The 20500-nt window shown below is 45.5% G+C and overlaps 1 protein-coding gene across 3 annotated transcripts; it reads left to right on the top strand.

The window, feature by feature from the left end:
* Nucleotides 1–294: 294 nt before the first annotated feature.
* CLTA (clathrin light chain A) lies at nucleotides 295–18069 on the top strand. Of its 3 annotated transcripts, NM_174022.2 has the most exons (7): nucleotides 312–615; nucleotides 5501–5538; nucleotides 7848–7965; nucleotides 12319–12430; nucleotides 15419–15472; nucleotides 16634–16669; nucleotides 17619–18066. In NM_174022.2, the coding sequence occupies exons 1-7, from the start codon at nucleotides 414–416 to the stop codon at nucleotides 17788–17790; spliced, it is 732 nt and encodes a 243-aa protein (NP_776447.1). In that variant the 5' UTR covers nucleotides 312–413; the 3' UTR covers nucleotides 17791–18066. The 3 variants fall into 3 exon arrangements, with proteins under 3 accessions (XP_005210117.1, XP_005210119.1, NP_776447.1); XM_005210060.3 differs by lacking the exon at nucleotides 15419–15472 and having other exon boundaries at nucleotides 295–615; nucleotides 17619–18069; XM_005210062.3 differs by lacking the exons at nucleotides 15419–15472; nucleotides 16634–16669 and having other exon boundaries at nucleotides 295–615; nucleotides 17619–18069.
* Nucleotides 18070–20500: the final 2431 nt, after the last annotated feature.

The following is a 20500-nucleotide window of genomic DNA, read 5'->3' on the forward strand; positions in this document are numbered from 1 at the left end:
GTTCAACAAGCGAGTCCCGTCCGAGATGGCGGTCCCGGGTCAGTACAGCCCCAAAGCCGGATCAAGCAAGGCTACCTTAAATCACTTACTACTTCCGCCTGCCCAGTGCTGGCTCGGCGCAGCGCCCTCCACGCAGGTGCTTCCCGAGTCACGAGTTTTACTCGGGGGTCCGCCTCTCCTCTTGCTGATTTGCTAACTCTGGAGCTACTTCTGCCCTCTGATTGGGTATTACCTTTTCGGCTCTCCAACACTGCCTGGACCGACCGGATATTGGGGCCGGGTTTCCGCTTCCGCCTTCTCCCTCCTCCAACTTGCCTCTGATAGCAGGCGCAAGCACAGCGGCCGCTGCTGGAGTTGGTGTTTGCTGGTCGGTTGGTGTTTCTCTGAAAGTCGGTGCCGTCGAACTTCCCGCCATGGCTGAGTTAGATCCGTTCGGCGTCCCCGCTGGCGGTCCCGCCCTGGGGAACGGAGTGGCCGGCGAAGAGGATCCTGCCGCGGCCTTCTTGGCGCAGCAGGAGAGCGAGATTGCGGGCATAGAGAACGACGAGGCCTTCGCCATCCTGGACGGCGGCGCCCCCGGATCCCAGCCTCACGGCGAGCCGCCGGGGATTCCAGGTAAGTGTGGGTGCTTTCGGGGCGGAAGCGCTGCTCCGGAAACTCGGCCCACAGTGGGTCTGAGAGCTCTATGTAACTCTTGTGCCTCTCCGTCCGGGAGGTTGAGTGCGAAGAGGAAACGAGCCCCGGGCCCAGTCATCCGGAAACCCAGGCTCGGCAGGCTTAGTCCGTCCAAAGAGTGTGTTTGAGCGCTCTTGGGCACGGACGGGCTAAAGAAGCCAAGAAAACGGGATGACAAGCTTAGGAGCCAGAGGAAGCCCATTCAGTTCAGGAACTTTTCCTTGAGCAATTGCTGTGCCCTGAGCCTGGCCTCAGAGGCGCAACCGCATTGGCGCAGTTGGGCCAGACTTAAGGCAAATCTGAGCCTACACAGACCAGTTAGTAGGAAGGAGGGCAGGCACACAGTATGTACACAGAAATGTGCAAAAATTGCACATCCAGCTGCAGAGGTCCTGGATAGAATGGCAGATCTTGGCGACGGCAGTTTGGAGAGGTAAAATGGAAAGAGTATAATTGGACACACGGATCCCTTGGTCATCAAGCTTTTAGCAAAGGGAAGGAAGGGATGATTGCTGACTTAGTTCCTAGGAAGGGCTTTCTTAGTGAACTAAGCATTTAGAGACTTAAAGCCAGATCTCTTGACAGTGTAGTTGAGATTGGTAACAGTGTAGTGGTCAGAAAAAAAAAAAAAAAACAACGTGCAGTGGTCAGCACTTCCCTTAGGGATTAGAGCACTAGCTGGACATGTTTTCTTTTTCTCTCTCTTTGCTCCTCTCTCTCCTCTTTCTCCCTCTGTCTCTAGTGGTGAAGATCCTGTGCTGGCCTGGACTGCTTGAGGGCGGGTTTAGCTCTGTGGTCTCATACAACTCACATAACCTCCTACTGCCCTGCCTCAATGTTCTTCTTTGTTAAAGGTGCAGATAAACACCACACAGGGTTGGATTATATTGGAGAGCATCTGTAAAGTGCTTACACACAGAACCTGGTATGTTATTACTATACACAGTTCCTGCTGTACAGTAATTACTGTACACGTTGTTATTATGTGTATACACATTATTCTTTGGGAGTGAGGTGAGAAGGGTGTTACAAAGCTGATAGGCTTTGGGGTGCACTGAAGAAACAGATTTTAAGAGGGAACTCTGTATCTGATGTGTTACTGTACAGAGCTATACAGACAGGAGGCAGTAACAGAGACTGAGGAAAGAGGAACATATCTGAACTCCCCCAGACTTGGGGAAAACGTCCATGAAGGAGGGGCTAAGCCTGAGCCTTGGATGCCCTCAGTCGTTAGGAGATGAGAAAAACATAAGTTTAGAGGTGGGAGGTAACCAGCTGAGTGAAGTGGCTCCTGGATACTGAGGAAGAGCAAATGGTCAGGAGAAGGCAGAGTCTAGAGCTGAGGAAGGGAGAAGGCAATAGCACCCCCACTCCAGTACTCTTGCCTGGAAAATCCCATGGACGGAGGAGCCTGGTAGGCTGCAGTCCATGGGATTGCTAAGAGTAGGACACGACTGAGCGACTTAACTTTCACTTTTCACTTTCATGCACTGGAGAAGGAAATGCAGCCCACTCCAGTGTTCTTGCCTGGAGAATCCCAGGGACGGCAGGGCCTGGTGGGCTGCAGTCTGTGGGGTCGCATGGAGTCGGACACAACTGAAGCGACTTAGCAGCAGCAGCAGAGCTGAGGAAAAGCCTTCAATCCTGAGCGCTAAGGATGGAGGAGGAGAAGAGAAGCGATCAAGGAGCTGCTGAGAGAGTAAGGCAGTGAGGTACTCACAGTAAGAGAGGCATGTGAATTTAAGGAGAGTGATTTTCTTGGTAGCAGTGGTGGAGGAAAGTTCGGGGAAATTGCAGGCATGATACTTAGTGATACTCACATTTGCTGTGCCCAGGTGCCCTGTACTTTGAGATCCATGCAGTAACTCTGGTGGTGGTGTCATTCTGTTTCAGGGGAGAACTGATCATTGTGGAAATTAAGCAGTGTTCAGAAAGTGGCAAGCTAATACATGACTCCATAGGAATTCAGACCCAGGTCTTCCTGACTTGCAGTGGTTGGGGAAAATGAAGTTGAAGTGGGCTTGGGATAGTCTTTCATCTCTGGAAATTTATTCTGGCCCTTGTTTCTGTCTGAGGTGCCTAGAAAGTTTCCTTCTGGAGCATTAAGTTGCCTAGCTTAGCTGTCCTAATGAATCAAGGCCCTGGGGTGGCCTTTCTTCTGCATGTTTCTATAGCAACAGACAGGCCTTTCATTTGAGCCAGTTGAATGTCAGTAAGTACAGTAGAAGAGTAACTAATGAAAGCTCAAAGGACTTGCCAACGCTGGGTGAGTCTTCAGACCTACAGGACAAGCAACATGCGACTTGGAGCTATGGGATGAGAATTGTTGTGTCTGAAGTAGTGATCAAAGTCTCTCCTACTGCGTGGCCCTGGGTTGGAATATATTAACTGGATAATTGTTAACTATAATATACTAACCAGAAAGTAGGCCTGGCTGGACTAACCATTGAGGCTCAAAGATTTACAGTTACTTCACTTTATTAATTTTATACAAAAATAAACTCCAAGTGGATGGAAGAGGCTTTTTTTTAAAGTACCAGAAGAAAAGTAAATACCTTTTTGTTTTCCTAAGAGTAGCAAAGGCCTTCATCATAAGAACAGATAGAGAACTCATAAAGGAAAAAAAGCCTGATAATGTCTCATACAAGTTAAGTAGTTCTAGGTATTAACTATTATAAATCATACAAAAAGATAATGGGGAAAATATTTGTAATGTGAGAGAGCAAATAGTTAATACAGAAAGAATACTTAGAGATCAAAAGATAGCAGAAAAATGGGCAAAATGCAGGCAGTTTAGTAAAGAAGAAATTCAAATATCAGGTAGTTACCTCAGGATAGAAGTTTGGCACCACAAGGGGACCTTAAAGTTGTTTTCCTGCTGTCACCTTAGTAAAAATTTTAAAACATGCTCAAATTCAAAAGTAAATTTAAGAGGGAAAACAGTCACCAATTACCTGCTCCTTCAAAGAACACTTTACTTACCTCTCAAGGAATCAACTATACACATATTTTAAGGTCATTTGTGAATTGCTGATACATAGATATTTGTTGTGAGGATTAAAACTTAATGTATAGAAAGTGTTTAATTAACATTGTGCCTGGCACATTGGAAGCAATAAGTAGTGGGTGTTTCATTCTTAAAAAGTTGAGAATTTAATGATATAGATAAATGGATTACTAAAAGCACCTGTTATAGGAGTCTAATTTTGCTCAAAGAAATTTTATGTATATGCATTAGATAAACTAAAAAAAATAGAAACCAATAGGCCGAGTAATGAAATTATGTGGCCTTTTCTTTTGTCTCCATTTTCCTTCTTTTTTTTTAAAAGTGAGGAAATGAAAGTTTTCAGTGCTCCCAAAGCCAAGTGGAGGGTAATTGGGAGAAGCAAGACAATGAAGTTGATTTGGAAAATAGGCAGTTAAGTTGGATTTAATTATCGTAGTTAGAAACCAAGAAGACTGGAGGAGTGGTTTGTAACCTGTTCAAAGGAAAGAATGTGGCTGAGGGCACCTTGCCTCTGGCTGCTCGGAAAAGCTCTGATGTTTCTGAGGGCCTTGTGATGGTGGCTCACACCAGCTCCTCCGCATTCCTTTTCCTCCTTGGGTTCTTGTATCTTTTAGGTTCATCTCTTCTCTCTTACACAGTAACACAGTCATGGTAGTTTGAAAACAGTTGGACAAAATACTAGAAGTCCTGCATGGTAGGCAGTAAAGATAAGTCAGCCAACAGATAAAGAACACGTAGAATATGTAGGTGGACACTGCATTTTATGGTGCCTGTATTGAAGCTTTCAAGGGAAGGCAGAGCGGCCACTCTGAAGGGCTGCTGTGCGGCCCTGTACAGGTAACTTGAATTAGTGACACACAGAATGGGTTAAAAACATAAAATGGGGCCAGTGGGGACTGGCAGGCTGTCCAGAGCATGCTGCACATAAAGGCTGCCTTCATTTAAGGAACGTAGGCCCAGTATCACCAGATCTTGTCTGTACACCCTCCCTCGCTCCACACATACACACATATGCGCGTGCACACACACACACACACACACACAAGAAATCCTGATTTTGTGGAATTTCCTGATTAAGTACTTTGTATTTTAAAGAAAATATGTTCAGCCTGTGGACCTTCATTTTATACTGTATGGATTGAAAATGTCGAGGTCTTAGACATTTTTCATATTTCTGAGATCGACTTTCTCATTTAGCTCATGAGTAATTAATTGTGCTAATAAGATCAGATTGTATATACTTTAAGTTTTTGTAACTTGCATCCTTGAAAACACTGATTTTATTTTGATATGCCCAAATCTTACTGTTCTGGACTAATTGCAAGGGAACTAGAGGAATTAGCAAGAAGTCTCAACTATAGACCCTCCCTCAGGTGCCAAACCTGCTCCAGCCAAAGGATGGAGAGTCCTGACCTCCAAGAAAGCAACTTGGTTGAAACATGAAGCTGCGTATCTCTGCTTGCTGTAAAGGATTCTAGGCCACCCTTTCATACCTTTGCCTTCTCTAGAACCTTCATAGAGAAACTTGCTCTGTGAGGCTCTTCTGCCAGGCTTCTAAGTATTATCTCTGTAAGCCAGAAGATATTCATGAAAAGCTTTTAGACAGATTTGTCCACATTTTAGTGAAGTCATTTGTGTATGCACATCTTGGTTTCATTGACTAGAAAGTTGTGCATTGTTCTCTCTGATATCTCGCACGGGGATAGTGTTTAGTAACTTAGAGTACTTATAACACATGATATTATGTCATACCTTATAACCCTTTGGCCCAGCATTTGCCCAGCACTCACTGACAGATTGAAATCTTATGTCTTGCAGATGCTGTTGATGGAGTGACGAATGGAGACTACTACCAGGTACAGACTTTGTACAACAGCTCTGATGATGTTGAATGATAGTGTTGAGAGTCTTCCTTCTCTGTGGCTTGAATTGACTGACCTAGAAAGGATGCCACTCCTTTGACTTTCCTGGGTGTATCAGTAACTGATATGTTACCTGCCAAAGTGGAAGGATTTGAAGAGAGACATTGATAGAGCATTCTTTTAAAACGTGATTGGCCTGGCTCCAGCGTTAGCAACTTTATTCTCAAGAAATGACCCTTCGTCATGATGGTGGCAGTGGCGACAGTGGCTGCCAGTGTGCCGTGCGGTGTCAAACACTGTACTGAATTTTCTTTTAATTCTCACAGCAACCTGAGGGGTCTATGCTGTTGTTATTCCCATTTACACATAAGGCATACAGAGGTGAAATCAGGAGTTTGAAAGTACAAAGGTAGTCTGTGGTAGGACCAGCATTCGAACCATTTAGCTTTTAGATTATAGTGATGCTGGGGGTGGCTGGTGTTTGTGATGACTACCATTATTTTCCCTCTGTGTTGTTGAGCTTTTGGTTACCAGCCCAACTTGTTTAGTTACTATGTCCAACTCTTGCAAAACCATGGACTGTACCCTGCCAGGCTCCTCTGTCCATGGGATTCTCTGGGCAAGAATACTGAAGCAGGTTGCCATTTCCTTCTCCAGGGGATCTTACCGACCCAGGGACTGAACCTGTGTCTCCTGCATTGGCAGGCAGGTTCTTTACCACTGAGCCACCAGGGAAGCTCACCAGCCCAACTTGACATGGGCTTAAATACAGAGAATTTACTATTTCTTATAATTGAAAGAACTCTGATAGGCCAGGGGTCCTCGGACCAGGATTCTGACTCAGTTCCTCTAGGATTCTGGTTCCGCTGGCTGACTGTGCAGTTTTATACTCTTTCACTGTGGCAGAATGACTACAAGCACTTCCAGGTCGCAACATGTGCATGTCACACCATCTAGAACAGCATGAAGGTTTCTCCCAACCACTCAACAAAAGTCCTCTGATCCCTTTTGACTAGATGTTTCCCTTTCCACTGTAGTCCAGGGAAACAGCTTGGTGCTTTGCCTCTGCCTGGGTTTCTGCGCAGCCTTAACCAGTTAACTGTCAAGAAGGATGAGATTAGTCTTAATTGGTTTACCCCAAGGGTGGACTGACTTTTTCTGTAAAGGACCGATATTAATAGTAAACATTTTAAGCTTTGATAGAGTGTAAGTTCTCTGTCAGACTACTATGTTGTTATAACATGAAAAAATCCATGGACAGTATGTAAATAAATGGGCATGGCTCTATTTCAATAAAATTTAATTCTAGAAACAGGTGGCTGAGCTGGCTGTAGTTTCCAAACCCTGGTTTAGAGCTTGGCCTTTGGAGGGAGATGGAATGGGGTTCAGTCCTGACTCTGTCTCTTACTAGCTATGTATTTGGACATGTCATTTCCCTGGGTCTCAGTTTAATCCTCCAGCTGTGCCATGGGAATAAAAATTTGCCTTGCACGGTGTTTGGGAGATAAAGGTTTTATGTGGCTGAAACATGGACGGTGCTAATAATAAGTAAATACTACTGTAAATAGTTTGTTTCCATCTTTGTTTATAGTCTGCTGAGGTTAAGCTGGTCATGTTCCTAGTTCAGTAGGTGCAATAATTCTCTAAAGATTAGATTCCATTTGAATCTTCATCAACTTGTTTACTAGCTCCCCAATCTTAACCACTATAAAGAAGAGTCAGCCCCCTACCCACCCGCTCCCTCCTACCCCCCTGCCACATACACTGTGATTCACATTTGCCTGCCTTTTTTTCTTTTTCTTGGTATGACTGTACTAACTATGCGTTTTCTTTTGGACTCTCTTTTCCCTAGAATCCACTGTATTTTGCCGAGGTGGTATTAAGTGAACTTTTCCCTGTATTGTATAATAAGCATTTGGAAGTGTCAGGTTCTGGTCCTTACTGTACTGTGTATTCATCTTTGTTACTTTGAAGATATTACAGTCTCTTTGTCAAGTAAGGAAAGCAAAATTCATAATACTGTTTTCCTAGTAAGTCCATTACCCACTTCCCCAACTTTGCTTTCTCCCACTCATGTCTCATTTAGTAGCCGGATAACAACTACTCTGCCTCCCTTGTGGGTTGTAAGGCTTGAGCGCATCACGTTGAAAGCTTCCTACCAGCATGTAAGGCCGCTGTTGTTGCTCCTTTACATTTAGAGCAGCCATCAGTGTGGCGCGCAACCAGGGGTTCTAACTTGGGTGAAGAGCATGTCTGGGAGGAGGCTTTGGTACTGATAGAGCACACCTGTGTTTTCTGTTAAGGAGAGTAATGGGCCGACAGACAGTTATGCAGCTATTTCACAAGTGGATCGATTGCAGTCAGAGCCTGAAAGTATCCGTAAATGGAGAGAAGAGCAAACGGAACGCTTGGAAGCCCTTGGTAAGGAATCCCTTTCTGTCTTTGGGTGTTTGTTTTCAGTGGAATAGTTGACCTTGACTCTACTGTTATCCATTTTTAACTTGAATTAGCCGTAATGTCCATGTCCAGTTTTGGGGAGGGTATCTTTAACAATGAGAAAATCACACCACCACCTGCGTGGAGATGCTTCATCACAAGCCCAGAGTCACAAGTGCATCCTCTCTTCTCGGGAAGGGCAGAGTGGTGCTGTGGAGTCTTCGAGTGAAAGGCTGGGTTCCAGGCCAAACCGTAACTCTACTAGTTGCAGGCACTTGGTTGCTCAAACCTTAGAGCCTGTTTCTTCATCTGTGAAGTAAGATCAGTGTTTCCAACCCCAAGGGTAGTCTGAGATGGTATATATGAAAGTGCTTCATAAACCTGAAGATGTTATATCCATGCGAGGGACTGCACAGTCCATTGACAATTTGAAGGCTGAATTTAAGGTAATGCTTAAGAGGAAAATGTGAGGAATGTTAGGAAGTACATACAATTGGGTCTTCTTACCCTAACATCCTGTGAGTTCTTACATTTTTATGGGTGAGGAAAAGGAGGATCATAGGAAGAGTAAGTTTTTGAATCACACGGCTAAAAGTGGTAGAGTCAGAATTTCACCTTAAGTCTGCCCTGCTTCAGAATCCATACCCATCTCTCAGCAGCGTTGCACTTAGCTCACAGCATTTTGGGGGCAGGCCGAGCCTGAGGTCAGTGCCAGTCAGCCCGGCCTTTGGTGAAGAGCCTTCGCCATGGAGTGTCAGCTGTTGGTCAAGATTAGGAGAGACTTGGTATCTGTCCATGCGTGTTGAAAAGGTGTAATGGGGCAGGGGATGTTAACCATACAGTACTGTTCTCAACTTCTTATTAAAATTTCAAACACAGAAAGAGGGAGAGTAAAACGTGCCCCTTCCTTCAGGTTCAGTAGTGAACATTTTGCCATATTTGGCTGTCTTTGTATAAATGAGGTGTGTGTATATGTTTTTATTTTTAGTATTTAAATATTTGTCTGTGGCAGGTTTTAGTTGTGGCACGCAGGCTTAGTTACCCCCCAGCACGTGGAATCTTCGTTCCCCAACCAGGGATGGAACTCATGTCTCCTGCATCGAAAGGTGTATTCTTAACCACTGGACCACCAGGGAAATCCTGTATAGGTTTTATACACTAATGTGAGAGTGAAGTGACAGTCGCTCAGTCGTGTCCGACTCTTGGCGACCCTGTGGACTATACAGTCCATGGAATTCTCCAGGCCAGAATACTGGAGTGGGTAGCCTTTCCCTTCTCCAGGGGATCTGCCCAACCCAGGGATCAAACCCAGGTCTCCTGCATTGCAGGCAGATTCTTTACCAGCTGAGCCACAAGGGAAGCCCACTCACATGCCCACACATTTATATGTGTATTGTGAATATACACATAATTTTTTCTCTGATCCATTCAGATATAGACACCAGATACTTTACGCATAAATATTTTATTGTACATCTAGAAATAGCAATATGCATCTGTAACCACAGTGACAGCATTATTATTCCTTCTTGAGAATGACTGAACTAGTAAAAACATGACTCAGACGGTGTAACTGACACCTAGAAATAGGAAAGGACTTGACCCAGATAATACAGCCAATTAGTGTCTCTCCAGTGTAATTTATGTGGCTTTCCAAACAGCGGGCACACTTAATCTCTAGGCATTATTCAATAGCAGTTTCTTTGATGATGTAAACGTTCCGTGTCAGTGCTGATCTGTCTGTAACCACTAGCTGCTTGTGGCTAGTATGACTGAGAAACTGAATTTTAAATTTTATTTAATTTTAATAAATTTAAATAGCCACATGAAGCTAGTGGTCACTGTACTGGATAGTGTAGTTTTTAAAAGGTGAAGGTTGGTCTTCGTGGTGCTAGCAGCCTTGCTCCTTCCTATTCTTCAAGTATCTCTTCTGAGTAGACTTTGAGGCAAGACTTACGTAGCAACTATTATTGCTACTGGAATCTTCTTCGTGTTGCAGAACTCAGGTATATCTTTTCTCTTTCCCCAAAGTTTAGCAAAGTTGACTTCTACATGGAGAAGTGTACACTTTGGTGTGTGGAAAAATTTCATTTTCTTTTTCAGTTAACAATTTGGGCTCTTTGGGAATATTCCACAAAGTGTCGTTTTCTGAAGATGCCTTCCTGAGGGAAGTCAAATATTTGGCCTCATGTTCCAATGGAATCGAATTAAGTTGGTCCATGAATTAGGTGTTCCTGCAGTTTCACCTTTTTCCTTGCAAGAACTATGAGAAAGTGCGAGATGCTAAAAATAGAGAAGCAGTATCCCTGGTTTTCAGCTTAGCTATGGGAAGTGTTTTCCAATAATTTGCTGTGAACAGTAATGAGCATGACCAGAGAAGACAGCTGTCCGTGAACCCTGCTCTACCTTCTCCCTCCCAGATAAAAAAGGATATTACAGCTTAGATCTTTGCTGCATCAAGCTAAGCATTTAAGAATTCTAAATTCTTATTGCCAGTGTCACTTCTTAAATCTATAAAAGCAAGAAGATGGTTTACAGACACTATTTTATGCGTTAACTATAATCTGTGCAAATGGACACAGTTTTTGACTACTTTTTCAGAGATAAATTTCCATATTTTGATTCTAATATATAACCTTTATTTAAAAAATCATTAGATGACACAAAAGGAAAATACTCCCCAATCCAAAACTAATTTTTTGGAAGTAATTTCACAACTCCTGAAAAGGAGACCTTATGTTTTAAATTTTTTTCATGTCCACAGGGTACCATTGGCCCACAGCATCTTTCCCTGCATCACAGTGCCCTCCACTCCACATACACTTAATGCCATGGACAAACATACATCAGAAGTTTACTGGTATACTTATCAGTGGAAAATTTTGAGTGAAATAATTCTCTTGAGCGTTAGGTTGGTCACCTTCTGATAAGTTAGGAAACCGGGTAAAAGTTCTTTATAAGAGGAAACTTTGGGGGATCTTTTAGCTGCTACCAGGCTATTTCTAGTAGTTACAGACAGTGAGACCTTTCTTGCAAAGGCCCTAAAATTGCCCCTGAAAGCGTCATTTCTTCCTTCAAGAAGTTGTTTGCTTTCTATTCTCCTCCTCAAGGACACCCGTTATATTTTGGGCTCTGGCTCTGCATTGTCCAGACTCTAGCCCGGGATCACTGGTGCCCGTTGTGATTACTGTTGGCTCTGCCTCCCTTTCCGTCCCTCCCTGTGGAGACAGCACAGTGAAGTAAGAACGTGTGAGCTTTAGAGTCAAATCTTCGTGTGAATCTTGGTTTGGCCACTTAGAACTTTTGGGAAAGTTACTCAGACTTGCTGAGCTGTAGTTTTTCTCACTGCTGAAGATGGAACTAGTTTGCTTTCTTGGGATTGTTGTAAAATTAAATGAGATGTGTGTGAAGTAACCTGCCAGCGAGGACATTCTTGAGAATGTGCTTAAAGTGGAGTCGCAGGGTGACTTCAGGGCTCAGCTGTGGCAGTAGTACGATCTGTATTTCTTTCTCTCTACCGTTTACTGACGTGTCTTTAGCTCAGTATCTTAGGGGAGCTCATATTTAGTTCTGAGAAACTTGATGGCTGAGAATCCAGTGTAGCAGGCCTGGTTGTGCTTTTGCGCTCTCGTCTAGAACCTTGTGGAAAGCCATTAATAACGATCCCTCACCTCACCCTACAGTTCTCCCCATTGGAATTTTTCTCTTCTTTCCTAGCTCGGCCACAAACTCACTCTGCTGTCTAAGCAGGAGTAGATATTTTGTGGTCCCCTCAATTCCATCTGTATTCTGCTCTTGCCTGGTTCTGGAATCATCTCTACCTTTAATAGGTTTTCTGATATCACACTGCTCTGTAAATGTGCATCTGGTGAAGGGAGTGCTGCCTTCTGTTCACAAAACCATTAATTATCCAACTTGGGGTGTGGAATATAGTTTGTGAGGAGATTTTATTAGAAGATGACCTAATATGAATAGTCCACCCTGACCTGGCAGCATTATTAAAGAATCATCTGTAGTTGCTTCTTACCCAGTTGGTGTCTCAAAAGCCTTTTTAAAAATTAAGTCAGTATTTCCACTTGTCTCTACTCAAACCCCCAGACTAGTGATCCACTAAGGTGTAGGTGGACTGGGATAAATTGTGCTGAAACACCTTGAGTAGAATTGCTGATAGAGAGAGCTGGACACACAAATGAGGAAAACAGAATTTTATCTTTCTTCCCTACTGTTCGCCTTCTAACATGCACCCACACACAGCATGAGGTTAATAAGCCCCAAATAAATGAACTTCAGTTTGCATTTTGCCTCATTTGTATTGTCTTTCTTTTCCTTCCCTTAAAGATGCCAATTCTCGGAAGCAGGAAGCGGAGTGGAAAGAAAAAGCAATAAAGGAGCTGGACGAGTGGTATGCGAGGCAGGATGAGCAGCTACAGAAGACAAAAGCCAACAACAGGTCAGTCTGCGCTGCTTCTTGTACGGTCAGGTCCGTCTCCACAGCCGTTGTAGGTTTTCAGCTGCCGCCTCTTTTAGTGTGAAATGTCTTTGCAGGTTTTAAAAAATATATGTGAAACATGAAAGTTGCAAGTCTCTCGGGTCTTTACAAGAATAACTCAGCCTGTTTTTTCACCACCCTAGTTGCAGTGAATCTGGCTCTGCAGCTGAGAGTTTGGTTAGTCTGCACCGCCTGTAATGGTATGATTCCACAGAAGGCAGTATCATCTCATGGATAAGTCCGTGTCTAAAAACCTAACCCTGAAATGAAAGGCCGCGTTCATCACTATTCCAGGATCTCAGTACTTCAGAGATGATTATAGACTCCGTCATGTCCCTGCCCCTAAATCCAGCTTAGATCTCTGAGGGCTGCTCCCCACAGGGTCCAGTAGTGGGGATGTGTGCTGTCAGCAGGTGGCCAAGATGTTCCCACACAGTGACTTCAGGATTAAAGGTTCTCTGGGTGCTTATCATCTGTGTCTAAGAAAATCTTGAGGTGACTTTTTAAAAATGCTCTTTTCCGAATTTCCATGCTCATTGAAGGTTGAGTAGTTGCAGGGAGTAAACATGGTCACTCTCCTATGACCACCGACCAGAAACTGTGGTCTTTAAAAGCTCTGAGCTCGGAGTCCACTTGGAAGCAGCTCAGAAAGAGAAACGGGGGCAGCACCGTCTACCTGGGTGCAGGCAGTGGGCTGGCTTCCTCTGCCAGACCTGGAACTGGCTGTCACTGCACTGTCATTCCACTCACTTCAGTGTAAAGATAGATCAGATTCGGCCTGCAGCTGTTTGTACTTTGCGTGGGAAAGAACCTTTGTGCCCTTGTCTCTGGTAGTTCTTAGCTGGAAATCTTCCAGACAAGAGGGAGCTGACCTCTTTGCCATTGTGGGGCAGCCACGGCAGAATGGGTGGCCTGTGTGTGCAGCAGCCTTCACCGCCTGTCTCCCGTTGGCCATTCTCAGTTCTGTCACTCCCTCGGGCGCCAGGCTTGAGCCTCTGTCCTGGCCACCTTCCTGTGGGGCATGGACTCTGCAGGCGTGCTGTCCGGTTTCCCCTGAAGTTCTGTTGCAGATATGGTGGGGCTGCTCTCTGGTTGGAGTTGAGTTGCTAAGAGCAGCATTAGCTACCGGGGCTTCTGCTGAGAGATTGTGGTTAGTTTGAAGCTGATGGGCCCCGGTTCCTTTATAATGTACTCATTCAAGATTACTTCCCCCAGGTGCAAGTTCAGATTTCTGAAGAAGGAAGGGTGGGTGCTTTGCACAGACACCGTGAGAGGCCCCGTTTACCCTAGTGAGTTGTCTCAGGCTGGGTCTGCTCTGAGTACTTGGTAAAACCCGGCTGACCCTCCGTGTTCAGGGTCCCTTTCTGCCTTGCCTAAGGATTGCTGCTTTCAGGCCCTCTGTCTGGTGGGTAAAGAACAAAACAGGTAGAAGGGCGCCTGAGCTGACGTGTGTGGTTTTCCTTTTGTTCTGGTGCTGTGCTGTCCTGTTACCAACAGCTCCTTCGTCTCAAGCTAGCTGCAAAGGAGTAAAAGCCTGACACAAACTTTTGTCTTAGACACGCCTTGAACAGGAGTCATTAAACCTTTATTCTCTCCCAGTAGAGGCAGACACAAGTTGAAATTGATTAGGTTTCAGCCTTTGTGTAAACTGAAAGGATTGGGGCTTTACAAGCTGGCCTGCCTTCCCTTTCCCTCCCACTCTGTGTGCCCACAAACTACTCTGTTTTTCTCCTGACTCACTTGGGAGTTACAATCAGGCTTTCTTTAAATGTCCACAAAACACCTCCTATGTATAAACCAAAATGGGAGCAAAGCAAGGGTCTGAGTTTAAAAATAAATTACTAGAATTTCTCTTCAAATAAATATGTGAGCTTAGGTTAATGACCAGTCATGACTGTCTTTAAAAACCTCCCTCCCACTCCTATGCCCCAAACTCACCAGGCAAAGGACAGGGTAAGACTCCTTGCGGGAGGTTCCCTGTCCACCTGTGCTGGGCGAGGGGGGCCGGCCAGCCCAGGGACTGAGCCTCTCCCCTGCTTTGTGAACTCCTCCACCCAGCTCACCCCCCTTCCTCCTTGTCCCAGAGTTCCCATTTTGACCCATTCCAATGTGAGAGTTCAGGATGAGGTGCTGGTTTCTGGGCTGTACATCGTCAGCAGTCAAGTCCGGCAGGAACTGAGTGGACAGACAGTTGTGTTCAGGGACCCACAGTTCACTGGTGCTGGAGCCAGGACCCTTGTCTGCAGGTCTCTCACTGCTTGCCTCCAGCTGCATTTTTCTTTAAGGTGCCATTTTGAGATGACTGTGTGGTCCCAGAGTACAGAAAATTGGTCCCAGCCAGTCAATGTGGGGAAGCAGTAGTTGGATAATCCAAGATTAAGCTGGCTTTGGGCCCTAGCATGCCTAGTGTCTGGCAGCATTGGTACCCAGGGATGTTTACTGAGGCTGGCAGGAAGGGGCATGGCTTCCCAAGTGTGGACCAGTTGGGGAGCAGCAGTAACTACAAGGAAGAAATCAGGCAGCCTTGGTTGTGAGCTCTGCTGCCCCTGTTGCCACTTATTGCCTAACGGGTTTGCTTCATCCTATCACATCATCTCTAAAGTAACATTCAGTGGCCCTAGGTTGCTTGGTGTTGAGGATAGAACGGACACAATGTCTTGTCAAAAGGCTCAGCCCGTCAGTGGATACTTAGGAGATGCTCGTCGTTGCTGGGGTAAGGCCTGGGGGTGAAGTTGACGGCACTGTCTGGAGAAGCCTGTGGGGAAGGCCAGCAGGGAGCCTTACCTGCAGAGTGTCAGTGCTAGAACCTTCGCTGGGTTAGGATGGAGCCTTGGGAGCAGCTCCCCAGAGTACTTGTGCCCCTACTGTGGATTTGAGATGTTTCTGCTTCTCAATGTTCTCTCTTTTTTCCTGCCTGCTTGCCTGCCTTTTGGACCTCTTGCTGTCTAGGGTGGCAGATGAAGCTTTCTACAAACAACCCTTCGCTGACGTGATTGGTTATGTGTATGTTGCAAAACTAATTCCTTTTCTTGTTTTAATTCCTACTTTTTGTTTAGAGTTAATGCTCCTTTTATGTCACAAGTAGCTTTGCTTTTTAAATTATTTCAGATTGGCATTGTGGGGGCTGCCTAAGAGTTGGTAGGCTGGGGGTATGTTCCATGATCACAGAATCACCGCTCTCTGCAACTCTGGTTGCCATTTTTCATTTTGGGGTTTTGGAGGGAAGGAAGCTAACACTTTAAAAATGTGGGTCATTTGTGATCTCATCTGGGAAGGTTTTGGAATTGGGGGTTGGAGACTCTGACCTCTTGTTGCTGCCACCCTGCCCCAGGTGGGAAGGGGCGGGGAGGGGAAAGTCCTGGGTTAGGAACCAGTGTGGGCAGCATTTTCCACACTTGATTCCTTTGAAGAACATGGGGTTGGTTGCTTCTCCCTCCAGGCAGAAGAGTCAGAGCAGAGGGGGCTGTCTCCTCTGGGGGTCTGCAGTTGTTTCTCTGTGGCCTCATATCAGAAATAGTTGTTTAGTTGCCAGCTTCTGATGTCCTGTCCCCCACACTGACATAGAGAGACCCCCAACTTTGAGGTCAAGATAGCCAAAGCTGTCTGATACAGGCCATGGTGGCTTTTACCCCCGAAGAAAACTGCATCTTCTCTGGGAGAGTTTGTTTTTAAGAATTCCTGTTGTCAAAGCAGTATTGCTCAGCTGTGTGTTTCCTCCTTTTACGACTAGCTTACTAGCCTTTTGACATAAGGGAGGTGAGGGTGGGATGGAGGAAGAGAAGAACTTGTGGGAAGGGCAGACCACAGGCTGAGGTCTGGTAGACCCTCTTAGGGCCTTGACCTTGAGCTCGTCAACCAGCTAGGAGGTAGAGCTGAGTTTCCTGGGCCCCTGGGTGCGTTTGCAATGAGACTTGTGAAATGCTGGACTTACAGGTGGTGTTGGGTTTGCTTTTTGCACAGTCTCTCTGGAGTAGAGATGGAGACTAGAAAGGTCGAGTCTGGGTTTGCTGGGCAGCAAGGTGGCCCAGCAAAGCCAGCTGCACGTCCCTCAGAGTACAGAGTGGCAAGGGCATGTCTAGCTTACTGACCATCTGCATTGAGCTCATTCTCATTTTCTGTATCTGACCTAAAGTTTTTCTCGTTTTTCTTCTCTTCACCTTTAAGCACAAACATAAACCATCCTTGCTACAGCCTAGAACAGTTAAGTAAACCTTCCTCACTGCCCCTGTGTGTGCCATGAAGTCGAGTGTTGTAGTGGCTCTGGGCTTCAGCGGTGTTTGCCACGGCCATCCCTGTGAGAGTGCCACCCCTCTGTTGCCACAGACCAGTCATCTCCATTGCTTTTGCTTTGCCCGTGATGCCTGTTGGAGTAGATGAAATAGTGTGTCTTCCCTCCTCTTACCACTGTCCTTTTAGGCTGTAGCTCCCACCAATTAGTGCCCAGCTGGGGTGGGCTGACTTTGGTGTGAACGAATGTTGGAAGAGCATCCCACCAAAAAGCAACTCACACTGATCGGCTCTCAGCCGCTGGGTGCCCACCCCTGCCAGAGTGTCCCGAGAGGCCCACAGCACCTGGCTGGAGGGAAAATGGCAAAACTTTTGGCTGAACTGGAAAATGTCCTAGCAACCCTTCTAGAATGGCTTTAGTCTCTAGTGCCTGCTGGCATGGGCGCTTTGTCTTGAATTCTTTTTGATCTGCCCTGTTTCTCTCCAGCCTTTGGAATAAATCCAGAGGCTGTTGTGCAGAGTGACCTGGGGGCTTCTTTCGAAGTCTCTAAATTTACTTGAAATTCAGTACAGGCCAGCATAAACTGCTGTTCAAGTTCTTGGCCAGCCTGCTGCTTTGCCCTTGCTAATGAAGGCAGTGGGTAGCTGGCTAAGGACTTGCTTTAATTCTCTGTATCAACAGAGAGGGAGAGAGCCCTGAACCAAACACCTGTATTCCAACATTTTACACAGCAGTCCGGGCACCCTGTGCCTAGGAAAGCTGGCCATGTGTCTACTCCTGAGTTTGACCTGGGCCAGGGCTGTTAGTCTTCGGAAAATCAGAATGCTTTTAGGTTAGGCATTCAGAGGCAGTTGTTTCCATAACTAGGTAGCTCACGTGGGGAGTCTGCGTTAAATCAGCATCTTTTGTTGTTGCTTCCAGGGCAGCAGAAGAAGCCTTTGTAAATGACATTGAGGAGTCGTCCCCAGGCACTGAGTGGGAACGGGTGGCCCGGCTGTGTGACTTTAACCCCAAGTCCAGCAAGCAGGCCAAAGATGTCTCCCGCATGCGTTCTGTCCTCATCTCCCTCAAGCAGGCCCCCCTGGTGCACTGAAGAGCCGCCCTGTGGAAACACTACATCTGCAATATCTTAATCCTACTCAGTGAAGCTCTTCACGGTAATTGGATTAATTATGTTGAGTTCTTTTGGACCAAACCTTTTGTCTTTAGAGTTGATCATTGTTTGTGATTGCATGTTTCCTTCAACTGTGTTCTCCCTGGCATTCAAAGAGGAGGGGAGGTGGCGGCAGAGGAAGGGAGGGAGGCCTCCCAACGGCAGCCTCAACCTATGCTTTTGTGCATTATTCTGAGAATAAATTTCTGTTCCAAGAAATAAACATGAAGCTTCATTATTGATCTCAAGGTGTGCTGCAGTTGGGAGTGAGGTCAGTGAGGAATTTCCTTTTATCCTTTCTAGGGCTAAGGAGGCACAGCCATTGGGTGCCCACCCTGCCTTGAACTAAAACAGCTCTGAGTTTCTGCTGTCTGTAGTAGGAGTCTGTGGATGTTTCCATTTGAAAGAGGACTGCTACTGCTAAGTCACTTCAGTCGTGTCCAACTCTGTGCGACCCCATAGACGGCAGCCCACTAAGGTTGGCTAAAAATTAACCTCTCACTGCCCACTGAAGATAGAGCTATGAATCCCCTCTTCACCCTGGACATTTTCTCCCAGGTGGCTCGTTTGTCACTGTCCCTGACTGTAGGAGCCTGGGTAGTGTATTTCAGCAGGGTTCTCCCTGGGCAATAGAACCTAGTGAGACACTTGCTCCTTAGGATTCAGCCAGGTAAACCTGAGTCAGGATGGCATGAGCATGCCTGGCCCTGTTTCTCTGAATCCCTGTAGTACACACTGAGATCTGTGCCATTCCTAGCACTTTGCTCATATTCCTGTTGTCAAATCCTTCATCTAGACCTTGCTGGCCAGTACAGTAGCTACAGTGGCTATTTAAATCAGTCAGAATGAAAAACACAATTCTAGCCCTAGCTCCTTTTCATATGTGCTGTGGCCACATGTAGTTAGGATGCATTTGGATTGCACAGGGCAGACTATGGAACATTTACATCATCACATAACATTCTGGACCACACGGATCCACATAACAGGTACCTGTAGGAGACGTACTCCCATTTCAGGCATCAACACATTCACTACTTGCTCTCAGAACCTGTCACATTATAGGTGATGGATGGATAAAAACCGTATTTCAGAAATGTGCTAGAGTTACCTGATACTAGTTCCAGGATACAGACTGGTGTAAACACCTGTAGTGCCACACTCAGGAGGTGGGTGAGCAGGGTTAGGTCTTGCCATTGCCAAGAAGGAAAGTCCACCGTCTCTTCTTTGGTAATTATGTCTGGGAGGGACAGGAATGTTTACTTTTTTGGCCTATCTTCCCCTCGCCAAGCTACTTAGTTGGGCATTCCTTGATCTGGGCTGCATTGCTGGTCTTACTGCTCTTCCTCCCCTTTAGCCACCCGAGATTTCAGTCAAGCAATTGCTTGCTGCTGTTCACCAACCATTTGTTGCTTCTAGGCCTTGTTAATGTCATTGAAAAGATCACAGTCCAGTTTAAGAACTAGCTCAAAGGCCACTTAACGTGATGCCTTTCCTTTCCCCTGAGCTCCCATGACCCTCTCTACGTGGGACAGCTTACCTTTTGATAATGTCTTGATGGTGTCATCTGGCCTGGTTTTGCGTCTCACATAGGATGGGTGTCTTGAAGGTAGATGTGGCAGTTAGGTCCGTAAAGTCTGACTTTTCTCCAAATTAAGGGTGACTGCATCATATGACAGAAGTAATGCTATATGCTTTCGAGGCTAGGTTGTAAAGGGCGACATAGCTTACGGCTGGTTTGTTGAAACAAACGAGCTGGTAGTCCTTGTGTCCACCATGTAAAAATCTCTACCACCCTGAGGCCACCATGCTATGAGGAAGCCCAGACCAGCCTACCTGGAGAGACCCTGAAACTACAAGCAAAGAGATGCATGGCCAGCCCTGTTCCAGCCCCAGCCACTGCCTAACTGCAAGCACATCAGATGCCCTGAGTCAGAATTGCCAGGTAGAGCCTTTCCAAAATTCCTGACCCACAGAACCATGAGCGAAAATGATTACTGTTTAAGCCTCTTAAGCTTTGAGGTGGTTTGTTACACAGCAGTGGTAACTCTGAATTGTCTCCAATGCCTACATTACCCACGTGGGGCTTCATAAAAAGGAAGGGGTTGGTCCAAGAACTCAGTGAGTGCTCAGCATTTAGTGTCTGCACTTAAGCAAGAAAAAAAAAAAAAAAAATGCCCACATTGGAAAGGAAGAAATAAAACTGTCACTATTTGCAGATGACATGACTTTATATACAAAAAACTCTAAAAACTGTTACCAATAACAACTAATAATTAAGTTGTAGGGTATAAAAACAATTATAGAAATTTGTTGCATTTCTGTATACTAATAACATTGTCAGGAAGAGAAATTAAAACAGTCCCATTTACAACTGCATCAAAAAATAAAATACCTAAGAATATAACCACACTAAAAACTATCAGACACCAATGAAAGAAATTTAAACAGACTTCATGCTCATGGACTGGAAGAATTAATACTGTTAAAATGTCCGTACCACCAAAAGCAATCTACAGATTCAGTGTAGCCTATCAAAATTCCAATGGCATTTTGTTCACAAAAATGAAAGTCCTAAAATTTGTGTGGAAATAGAAAAGACCTCAGTAACCAAAGCAATCTTGAGAAAGAACAAAGCTGATAGCATTAC

The sequence above is a fragment of the Bos taurus genome, chromosome 8, assembly GCF_002263795.3.
Source record: "Bos taurus isolate L1 Dominette 01449 registration number 42190680 breed Hereford chromosome 8, ARS-UCD2.0, whole genome shotgun sequence".
NCBI lineage: Eukaryota > Metazoa > Chordata > Mammalia > Artiodactyla > Bovidae > Bos > Bos taurus.

What these genes read in the sequence shown, in the direction of transcription:
- CLTA (NM_174022.2), top strand. Translation starts at nt 414, where the DNA reads ATGGCTGAGTTAGATCCGTTCGGCGTCCCCGCTGGCGGTCCCGCCCTG. An exon ending in GGAACGCTTGGAAGCCCTTG is followed by an intron (nt 7,966 to 12,318) that starts GTAAGGAATCCC and finishes CTTCCCTTAAAG; the next exon opens with ATGCCAATTCTCGGAAGCAG. An exon ending in CCTTGCTACAGCCTAGAACA is followed by an intron (nt 16,670 to 17,618) that starts GTTAAGTAAACC and finishes TGTTGCTTCCAG; the next exon opens with GGCAGCAGAAGAAGCCTTTG.